The 11,254-nt window shown below is 42.9% G+C and overlaps 1 protein-coding gene across 2 annotated transcripts in view; it reads right to left on the bottom strand.

Annotated features, from left to right (window-relative positions):
- Positions 1-11,254, bottom strand: part of si:ch211-212o1.2 (uncharacterized protein LOC492735 homolog) — a gene marked incomplete at its 5' end in the record, with an annotated part of 17,612 nt that overhangs the window by 1,903 nt on the left and 4,455 nt on the right. Inside the window, 2 exon segments of one of the 2 annotated variants that reach the window (XM_017441773.3) lie at positions 2,344-2,556; positions 7,004-7,148. In XM_017441773.3, coding sequence (XP_017297262.2) covers positions 2,344-2,556; positions 7,004-7,148 — 358 coding nt within the window. 2 annotated transcript variants of the gene reach the window in all.

Below are 11,254 nucleotides of genomic sequence, written 5' to 3'. Positions count from 1 at the left end.
ACTCTCTCCTTCCTACCCAGTCCCCCCAGCCCCCCGCCCCCCCCCCCCGCCTATGAAGTCCTATTTGTTAGAACAGACAGCAGGTTAGCATTAAATATACATGGGGATTGTCAGCCGGTGGCGAACACAAAGGCAGCGAGGCGAGCCTCGAGGGAATCCACGCCGGGCCACCGGCAGCCAGGCAGCGGGAACAGGGGGCCAGCGCCATCCCCCGTGGGTCCCCCATCCCCGACCACCACCTCCTTCCCTGCACACACAGGTTAGGAACCGAAGACAAGGTCGGAACGACCAACACACACACACACAGATGCCAGAGTGTGCAGATGAACACGAGAGTGTTTCATTCCCCGTCAGCTCACACATCTGTCGTCCGCTGGGGCGCAGGGTGACGTACGAACCGAGTCCCTCCAGTGGATCCTCCCGCTGCCACTCTCACCCAGATGGAAGCAGGCCCCCAGTCTCTGAAGACCCACACCACGCAAACACAACATTTTCCTTTAGTTATTTATAAGCGCCGACACACAGAGACACTGTGTTTTATTTAAATCAGCTGAGAAACGCAGTGAGAAGACTCTGGAATCATCAGCTTCAATTAGAATCACCCAAAATGGCTGCCGACACTTATTACTACTTTATTTTACATGTTTTTCTTTTTCCCATCCATTCTTACTTTTGAATCTTTTCCTATTTCTTCCTAATTGTGTTTTATTTTTGATGGTTTTTTAAGCTTTGACCTGCTTGAAAAGTGTTTTTTTATAAATAAAGGTTAATTGATTAACATGATAGAGTTTGAACACATTTTGTGTTCATCAACTATAGCTTTTTTTTATTTAGACAATAAAAAATCAGGTTTTAAAATGAAGTGAAAATAACTTCAGATGAACAGACCCACATGTCACATTATAGTGTCATTATTTAGCTGTCAGCACGGTGGTGGAGGGCTGATGGTTTGGGCTGATCCAGAGTCAGATGTGAGGCCATCTGTCCAACAAACAGGACAATGATCCCAAACACAGCAGAACAGTCCAGAACCAGAACCAGAACCTCAGAGAGCTGAAGCAACGCTGGAAAGAAGAGTGGGCCACAACTCCTCCACAACCATGAGAGAGACAAACAGGAACCAATGAGCTGAAGCAACGCTGGAAAGAAGAGTGGGCCACAACTCCTCCACAACCAGGAACCCACTGAGAGTTCTGCTGCTGGAGGAGGTTCTGCTGGGTCAGGAGCTGGAACCAGGTTCTGCTGGGTCAAAAACATTTTGGTTTTGTTAGATAAATAATGACACTGTGGAATTGTTTTTACTTCATTTTAAAACTTAGTTAAAAAACATTTTAAAAACTCCTTTAAAGTTAAAAAACAATGTTGTTATTTTGGTCAGGAGCTGCAGTGTCGCCTCAGAGCGAGAAGGTCACATGTTTGCTTCCTGGCTGAGGACTTTTTCTGTAGAGTTTACATGTTCTCCCTGTGTATAGGTGGGTTTTCTCCAGGGCTCCAGTTTCCTCCCACATACAAGCATGCATGTTAGGTTCACTGACAGCTCTAAAACCATTTCTTCACTGTCCGATCTCAGATCTACTCTGTTCCACACGGTCCCGGTGGTTTTCTACACAACTGAGTGCTGCCTCAATGTGAGCGACTCGTCGTAGTACAGTCGTCTGAAATTTACCACTAAAGGGTAAATAAAAGTGAAATAAAGTCATAAAACAGTCACCATTCTCTGTCACCGTATCCAAAAGTACCATGGCTGAATCAAGGCCCCCTTCCTTCTACCCGTAGGAACCCGTAAACTGAGTCCATTTGGTCGAGCTCCTTATGAACTCTGTCGTCCGCCAACAAGCACTGAAACCATGGTGTCTGTTTACCTGGTGCAATTCTAATGGATAGATATATATAAGGAGATGCTCTCTGGCCAATCATTGGCCTGCAGTCTGCTGATGTCAGATCTTCAGCTCCACTCGGATCGCTTGGAACTCCAGCTGAGGACGTTCTAAGAAGCGAGCTGAAAGTGGGTGGAAAGACTAACGCCACGCAAAGCTCATTGATAAACTGTCCTTAGGTGTGAGTGGGAATGTGAAAGGTTGTTTGTCTCATTTGTCTCCATGTGTCCTTGTGATGGACTGGAGACTCATCCAGAGTGTGTCCAACCTTTCACAAAATGACCACAGGAGATGGGCACCAGCTAACCCATCCCCTGTGACCCAGAAAGGAAAGAAGCTGGTTAAGAAAATGGATGGATGTTCTTATTTCCAACCATGACTGTAAATAGAACTGTTATGGAATTTTTACGTTAGAGAGCAGCTGATTGGGATTTTTGTTTACATACTGAGCTGAAACAGTCCATACCTGTGGTGATGCAGTAGTATGTCTCATGTGGCGAGACATGGTGGATGCGGTGGTGTTTTCGTGGCAACACCAGATGCCAGTCCTGAAGCAGCGTGACCCACCATGGGAGGCCGAAGTACGAGTGGCTCCACTTGTGAATTTGATTGGTCAGTGTCACAAAAACCGCCAAGGCGAAGACATAACAGTCCCAGGGGTAGGATGCCGCCAAGACCTCTGACAAGGGGAAGGAGACAGGTGGACATTTACAGTGGGAGGGGGACAGATGGACATTTATACAGAGAAGAAGGAGAAGAGACATCAGTTCATTTCCTATCTGAAATAAAGAGAACTCCCATACAGGAAGCTGCTAAGGGTTTTCCAGAAACCACTGAGGGAGACGATGAGGACAAGATAGAGACAGATGAGACACACAGAGGAAAGGACACATTTAGGTAAATTCTAAGAAAGGAATACATATCACACGTACAAGATACAATAAGGAAGAAAGAAGGGCGGGACTTTTTCCTCACTTTACTACACGTGTTAGCTCTTGTCAAAAAGAGTATCAGATTGGCTTTTTGGTCAAGAACAGCCCGATATTCGTTACAGGAACTTAGATGTCTTGATTTATTCAGCCTTTATTACTTATCAAATCTCAACAGCTGAAAGCTGAATCTGTCACAGGGAATTCCATGTCATGATACTTACACATTTACTGTAAAGCTGCAAAAAGCTGAGCCAATCTGTCTTTGCCTTAGTTTCCCTGGCCATGGACCAAACAATGTCACTCTCTTTGAGGAAACTTCCTATTTCAGGGGAACACCAAGGATTCTTTAAGTCCCTTTATCCTATGTTTTCGAAAACTGAGCATTTGTGTTGATTATACAATGAAATTCATCATAAAAGGATGGATGCTCTGCATCATTGATTAAAGAAATTTTGCTTCACTTGAAGGCAGCCACATCATGCAGAAAAGCCTTGTAACAAAACAATAATTCTTTTAATTCTCTTTTAATGAGGATATTAGGTTTAGACTTAGGAAGTCAAAGATTCCTTTTGGCTGCAATGGTATAATGATTCCTCGGATCACTTGCAAACAGTATTCTTGTGTGGAACATTCATTAAAATTAGATCAAATAATGATTTTGTTGTGGGGTTTTTTTCACTAGTGTAGATCGAAGAATTAATTAGTTTAGTCAAATTTAAAGGGGACCTATTATGCTTTCTACACAAAATCATTCTCAGATCATGTTTCAAACCAAGAAGTTCAAGCTGCTTACTGATGGAGCATGTAGACAGGAGGGAAACATTATTTTTATTTTTCAGTTTTGTAGACTTCAGGACCAGGTGGACAAACACAGAGAGGGGCCAAGCACTTGATCAGGTACATCACCACCGATTTGGAAAACTGATTCAGGTAGAATCAAGACGAGCAGAGAAAGTACCACCGTTAAAATCATCATTATTTCATCAGCCAATCAGCGGAAGCAGGAAGCAGGAAGCAGGAAGCAGAACCAGAGCGCGGCAGCCGCCACGGGCTGAGACGAACTGTCGGTAGCTAGCAGCCAACTCTTCAGATCAATCCACTATCGATATTATCAATACCAATGATGGGATTAGTGCTTGAGTTTGTTCCACAGTTGGCCACTGACAGGCTGACCAGAAGCCAACAACACAGACCGACAAGCAGAAGATGACCGCAGCCACAGTTAGACATCCTGCTTCCTTTCTCATGACAGCCACTGTGGACCTCAACTATCTAATCTCTGGGAGCAAACTCGCTGCTCAGCAAGCCCAAAACCCACCGTGGTAAGGACAGTCAGATCACGATCACTGGTACACAACTGGTACACAACTGGTACACAACACGAAAAACCTCAAAAATTCAGACTAAATATTAGATTTGCCTAGTTTATAATAAATTAATTTAGATTAGAAATTAGAGTGGATTAGATCAGTTTAGATTAAACTGGACTAGATTAGATTATCTTGGTTTATATTAGAAATTAGATCCGATTGGATCAGACGCCTTTACTGTCACTGTAACTTCGGCTGTTCTTAGTCCTTTTTTCTGGGTGTTGCTTGGACTTTTCGATCTGCAGTAAATCCTGGGAGTGGCCTGGGATCACTCAAACATGATAAATTTCAGAAAATCCTTCTTACCTCTACATAGCTGTGCTCCAATGTCTCCTGGATATTTTTTACACCAGTTTAGATCAAAAACTGGTTCAACAAGAACAGGACTTTTCAGGACTTTGTCCTTTTTTTATTTCTAGGGACAAAAATATTTGATTAAAAAAAGTATTTGTTTAGTGGATGGAGCCCTTCACCTTTCCATCTGTAAGACATAAAATAACGTACAGCTGATTTTCAGCTGGAACCATGAATCGTCGTCTTTCACCTTTAAATATTTAAACCTGCAGTTTCCCGTTTCTTCTCAGCTCCACATCAGTCCCATCATGATGGACCTGTGCACAGAGCTTTTATTTCCTATTCAGATGCAGCTGAAGTTGAAGCTCAGCTGAGGAACGGAGAACAAAGTGGTTCACCGACTGTGACAAAGTGGCCCTGAAAGTGAATTTTACACAGTAAGAGGTGATGCAAAGCTGTGAACCAAAAGAATGAGTCAGAGACAAAGAAAAACCCACATCAACCGAACAAAGAGATGAGAGTTCAGACTTCTGATTGGACTTGTGTGGGAGATAAAAACATGGTTTATGGTTTTATTGAACATTTTGAGTCACGTGAAAGAGAAAAGATTAAAAACAAAGGAATGCTAAGTGTTGGAAAACTCCTGCATGTTCAGATTGACTCGTCACGTTTTCTTCCTGGAAACATTTCTGTTTAAGACTTGTTTTATCTGCAGTGAGTTTGTTTAATTAGTTTAGTTGCATCTGTTAGTTTGGAGCTGTGAGATGGGGAGAGGATTTACAGCTGGGATGAGTCAGCTCCTCTCAATCTGAGGTCATGGTTAGGAACTGAAAAAAGGTGGAATGTCCCTTTTTGGCTCTGTTCACACTGCAGATCTTAATGCTCTGAGATCTGACTTTGTGACTGGTTGTTTACCACCATCAGACTCTACGGTCATGAAGTGACCTGCATGCACAGAAGATGTGACGTCACACAGTCAGGTTACTATACACCCTCTCAAGTTTCTGTCACCTCAAATACTAATACTTGTGTCCAAAAACTCACTTTCTATCCACTAACTATGTCAACGGTGTCTACAATGTTTGTTTCGTTCATCTTTCCGTTTGATGTTCTGAAGAACTGAGATGTCTGAGACTCTTTAGTGACGTAAAAGTGGGATGAAATGCAACATGACTGTCCAGACATCAGAACTGTATCTGATTTAAGACCACATAATGAAGCGGCCCGGGTCAATTATCCGGGAGTTTCTGAGTGATGGGAGGATGGAGCAGGAGATAGACTGATGGATCAGAACTTTGCCTTCAGGAAGGAATTTGAAGTATAAACTTTCAGGAAGAGAAAATTCAACAGGAAGGTATAAAGAAAAATTTCACATTAAAGGAAATTCACTGTCTTTAAGTGCAAAAAATGCAATGTTTCCAAACTGGATGAATAATTGTTTTAAATGACCGTCTCACTGCTGAAACTCTATGATCTGAAATGTCTTCCAGCTGTCCTTCCGTCTCTGTCCATGCCCCGTCTTCTCGTTTGGGTTAAACTGTGACAGTTTGACCTCAGTTCAAGCACACACGACAGCAGGAGATGCTTTTTTTTAGCTTTTCCCCTTCACTTCTGTCTCTGTCTTTGTCCAGTGGGCACTGACGCTGTGAAGAGGAGACATGACAGGTTTAGAGGTTTAGCGGCTGTACATCGAGTCCCTCACAGATAACCGAACTTCTCACCCTGTCTCTGAGGGAGAACCCAGCTACCCTGCCGAGAAAACTCATTTTAACTGCCTGTATCCAAGATCCTGTTCGTTCGGCCACTACCCAAAGTTCATGAGCAGAGGTGAGGGCAGGAATGTAAACAGACCGGTACAGAGCGTCACCACTCATGAACAAAAATCCTCCACTTGAGGCAGCACCTCAGTCCCAACCCAGAGAGAGCAGGCCACCTTTTTAACTTTAATATGTCCGATTATTACAACGGATAATAATTATTCGTATTTCACTGCTGACTCTTCATTTCTTCATTTTGTCCTTCAGTCTCCAGCTGACAGGTTTTATATCACAGATGCTTTCTAGCAGCTCAACCCCCAGTGCCATTGGTACAACACAGCCTTTAACCCCCCTAACTGATGTCAGCTGCCCCCCCCATCAGTCACCTTTAAGCTCAAGTTGAAGTGCAGGCAGGACAGGTGAATAGGTCACCTCTTCAATAACAGCTTTGTGTGTTCCTCCTGCTGGTCCTCCTCCTCCTGTCCCACCCTTCCTGCCCTGACCACAGAAAATGCATCCTGAACTTCCTGTGCAGCGCTGAGACTCAGCTGAAGACGTAGGCTGTGCAGCCGACCTTCTGAAGTCCTTACAGTCACCTCAGAAGCGAAGGAAATTCACCACAAACAAGCCGATGATGTTCCGAGACATTTCTAAACAAGGTTAAGAAACAGGCAAGCGTTGATGTGTTCGGCTGCAGCTGGGCCTGATGAACATGACTTACCTGGAGCGTGCATGAGTCGGTAAGAGCACATGTAGGTGTGAGCATAGGTTACCTGGTGTGCATGTGAGGAACCTGTGGGCCATGTGAGCCAGCGGTAAGATGGGGATCATACAATTGTCCCCGTTGGTTTCGATGAAGTCGTGGCGAGTGATGGCGGTGGGATCAATGTGGTGCTCCCTGAACGGTCGAATAAAGGCCTACAGAAACAGAAATCAGCTCGGTAAAACCCAGTTCTTTTTCTGCTCCTTAGGACAGCCTACAGTTCAAAAACTCATCAGCTGGAATCCTCATTTTAAATCAGGTAAACAAAACTAAAAATGTGCAGAAGTTTTGTTTGTGGGCCAAACAACCTAATACTAACCCAAGAGCAGACACTGAAGCCATTTGAAGAGTGTTTTAAACCTTATATTTACTCTAAACTGCGATGCTGAACTATGTTTAGTTTTTAGTCAAATGCAGATCTAATAAGCATCCTGCACAAGCCCACCGCACATATCCAGCATTCTAATAAAGCTCAGAACAGCAGTCGACTCGCGCTCACATACTAATGCAAAGAAACGACCCGCGGACGCCACACAGAAACCAAAAAATATCAGGTTCAAAACCCACACACACTCGCCTGCAAACCCCAGCTGCCCTGTGCAGAGGTAGACACCTGTCTGAGAGAGCGTGGGGGGCTCAAATGAAAGGCTGAATCCGAATCTCAGAAGCTCAAAGAGGACAAAGAGAAACACACCCACAAGCAGACACAGGATAAAGGTAATTTATTTCCCTAGGAAGGTTTGCATGTGCTTTCACACTGTGTGTGTGTGTGTGTGTGTGTGTGTGTGTGTGTGCGCAGCCACGGAAGCATCAGCATGAAAACTCATTATTGTGGGCTCGGCTGTTCGAAACAATCCCAGCCTCCTGTCTGTGGGCATCGTTGAAAGGTGCCACTGAAAAACCGTCGAAGCTATCTGTTGATATCTTTGCAATTATGTCCCCATCTCTGCTCCCGTCTGCCCCCCAATGCCGCCTCTTTTCCCATCAGCCCCTCCTCTCAGCGCAGCCCTCAGTTAGATGAAAGGCCGGCTAAGCTGTGGAGGTCGTGCCGAGCGGGGCGGCTCCGGCAGGCCCCCGGTCGCTGCATGTCCTCTGATCCCACACCGTTTAACGGCTGCATAGCACGATGCCCGTTAATCAGTGGCTCACATCACCCATCGCCCCAGCAACCAACGCCGTCCCACTGCTCACACAGACACGCCCATCCACCCCCTTTTCCTGTCCTTCCAACCTTTTTTATTATTATTATACTTTCCACTTTCTGTTGGCTGTTTTCAGTTTTAGGTCAAATGTCTCTGGCCATCAGTTTCTTCTCCTTCAAAGCTGCGATCAGAACAGAAGCAGGAAAGAAAGAAGCGCTGGCGCTTTTAAACAATGAAAGGAGAAGTCAAACAGTCTGTGAGGAAGAACGTTCAAACAGAAATTCCTAAACTCAAAGCACATCTGGTAAATTTCAGAGTGAATCGAGCATCATTGGGAACTAATGAGCGTGACTTTGTCCTTAAAGTAGTCTCATTAGAGGACGGCTAAATCCTTGTTGAGTCAATTAAAGCTCAATGACATGATGAGTAAAAAAATACAGCGCAGTACAAAGCCTCGCCGAGGAATTCTTACAAACACTACGGGGAAATTCTAGTGCTCCTTTTAACATACTGCTGCAGTTTCAGTTCTGGGGAAAGAAATGCTTTTAAAGGATTAAATAAAAAATGTTCTTACACCATTTCTAACAAAGAATATTGGCACTAAATTGTGTCTGTTTACACATTTCTTCAGCTCCTTGGCAAAATGAAGCATTTTCAAGATCTATTTACAGCATTTTTCTCAATATCCTCTTTTTAAAACAAAGAGTTTGAATTTACTCTGAGAAATCAGAATGTTTGTTTTTATATTTTTACCCCCTTCAGGAAAGGTTACAGCAGTCTGGTTAACATGTCCGCCCAAATCTCTGCTCTCTGCTGTGATTGGACGGCTCTTCTCAGTTTATCACCTTGTACCAGGGATCAGACCACAGTGTGCTTTCTGCAGATCGTTTTATAAATATGAACAAAACGTTTCAAGGTTTGATTCGTTTGTTCTGGACCCGTCTGCTGCCAAAACAGAAAGAAATGTAGGAAATGATGGAAACAGCAGAAAGAAGAAAACAACAAGTTAAAGTCGAGCTGCACGCTATATCAAAACTTATCATAGTTACTGCATCAATACTATAATTAGACCAAATAATCAGCAGATTAAACTTGTTTTTTATAAGTTCTCTGTGTTAGATGTCCGCTCTCTGCTGACTCTGGCTCTCATGTGGAAGTTCGGGTTCGGGTTCTGGTTCGGGTTCGGGTTCTGGTTTGGGTTTGGGTTCTGGTTCGGGTTCGGGACGCTGCGGCTCCTCTACAGAAACCACATGGAGATTGTCCACAGGGTGATGAGGTTTTGGAGAAAATCTCTGCAGACGTTTTCTAAGGAAATATTTTTTGACAGTAAAGTGTGTATTTTGTATCTGAGTGTGTCAGATACAAATTAGACACTTCCCATGTCTGCTCTTGATTTAATTTCATTTGGTTTGATTATTGATTTGGATGTAAACCAGAAGACGTTAACTTTGTCTTCATCCACTTCAGGGTTGGGATAAATTCCTGAGAGGAAACTGTGAAAAAGTTTGGATTAGAAATGAATCCAAGATCTGGATCAGAGGCACTGATGGCCGCTTGGTTTAACACAACTCTGTTCTGAGTTCCTGGAAAAGGTTTTTTCAGCTAAACCAACACCAGCGAACCTCTGCAGGAACCATGTTTGTTTGTTTGTGAAAGAAATGTGACAACATTATGATGAATAATTCCCCCTCTGGAGGTTTACAAAAACCAACAAAGAAGAAAACGAAGAATTAGTCTCTAAACTGATGAAAGATTAAAACACCAACAGTTTCTGCTCTGCAGCAGAAATTAGGTTTGTTTTAATATTAACACAAATAAAAACTGTTTTATTTCAACTAACACTTAAAGTTTATAATCAGCTTTTTTTCTGTTGCAGCAGCTCAAAGTTTTTATGATGAATCATAAGAACCATAATTATTTTTTGACTTCATTATTAATCATCCATCCAGACTATATGTGTACAGCATGAATAATAACTGCTCTAATGTGAGTTCTTCAAAAAGCACTTCAGCTTCAACATTTCAACAAATCATTTATCAATGAATAAAACAGAAATACACAAAACAGAAGATGGTAATCAAAACAAAGCTCCCATCTGAATGCTGCACCTGATCACACTGATTTTAATTGGACAAAATGAGGATGAACTTTAATCTAATTGGCTTCGAGGAAAATATGTGCATTCATTCTGTGTTTTAGTGTGTATTATCTCTCTACGCCGCAATTTTTAACACAAAAACCCAACAGAATCTGTATTTCTATTGGCCAGAGCTACAGTACATGCTGACAGATTTAACAAGGATGTCTGCATTTAGCCAAGATTAACCAAAAAAGTCTTATATGAGCATCAAACTGTGGTGCTTCTACAACCCCTGCCGAACTTCATGGAATCCCCACTTTTTGAGAATGTCCTTTTATTTTAATTTTGTAAAATAAATAAATAACTCACAGACATGTCACAATATTCCAAGTTTACGACATTAAGAAACAATACAGAAATAAATAAACATAATTGTTGAAGTTAGAGTTGCTTTTTTTTAGATCACAGAGGAAAATATGATGCAATTACTTCTAAAACAAACATCTGCATCAGATTAAATCTGTTCAGAGTTTAAAAAGTCTCAAACCTTAAAGAGCTGATGAACACGAAACATGAGAGATGTCAGCTGAAACAAATTATAAAACTTCTTCAAGAAGGTAAATTAGCACATCTCATCAGCTGGGTCCAATTCTGAACTAGGAACCAAAAACATGGGAAGGTTAGAAAAGGGGAAACAAACTGATGGACCAAGGAAGACATCAGAGTCACCACAGCAAAATATCCTAAAATATCCTAAAAATCTTTACCAGCAATAAGAGACAGCTGGATGAAGAGGACAGCTGGATGAAGAGGACAGCTGGATGAAGAGGACAGACGGAGTCAGCTGGATGAAGAGGACAGACGGAGTCAGCTGGATGAAGAGGACAGACGGAGACAGCTGGATGAAGAGGACAGGCGGAGTCAGCTGGATGAAGAGGACAGACGGTGTCAGCTGGATGAAGAGGACAGACGGAGACAGCTGGAGGACAGATGGAGACAGCTGGATGAAGAGGACAGATGGATGAAGAGGACAGATGGA

Source organism: Kryptolebias marmoratus, linkage group LG11, assembly GCF_001649575.2.
Source record: "Kryptolebias marmoratus isolate JLee-2015 linkage group LG11, ASM164957v2, whole genome shotgun sequence".
Taxonomy (NCBI): Eukaryota; Metazoa; Chordata; class Actinopteri; order Cyprinodontiformes; family Rivulidae; genus Kryptolebias; species Kryptolebias marmoratus.
The sequence above is the reverse complement of the archived record's forward strand: the minus strand, read 5'-3'. Positions and strand labels throughout refer to the sequence as shown.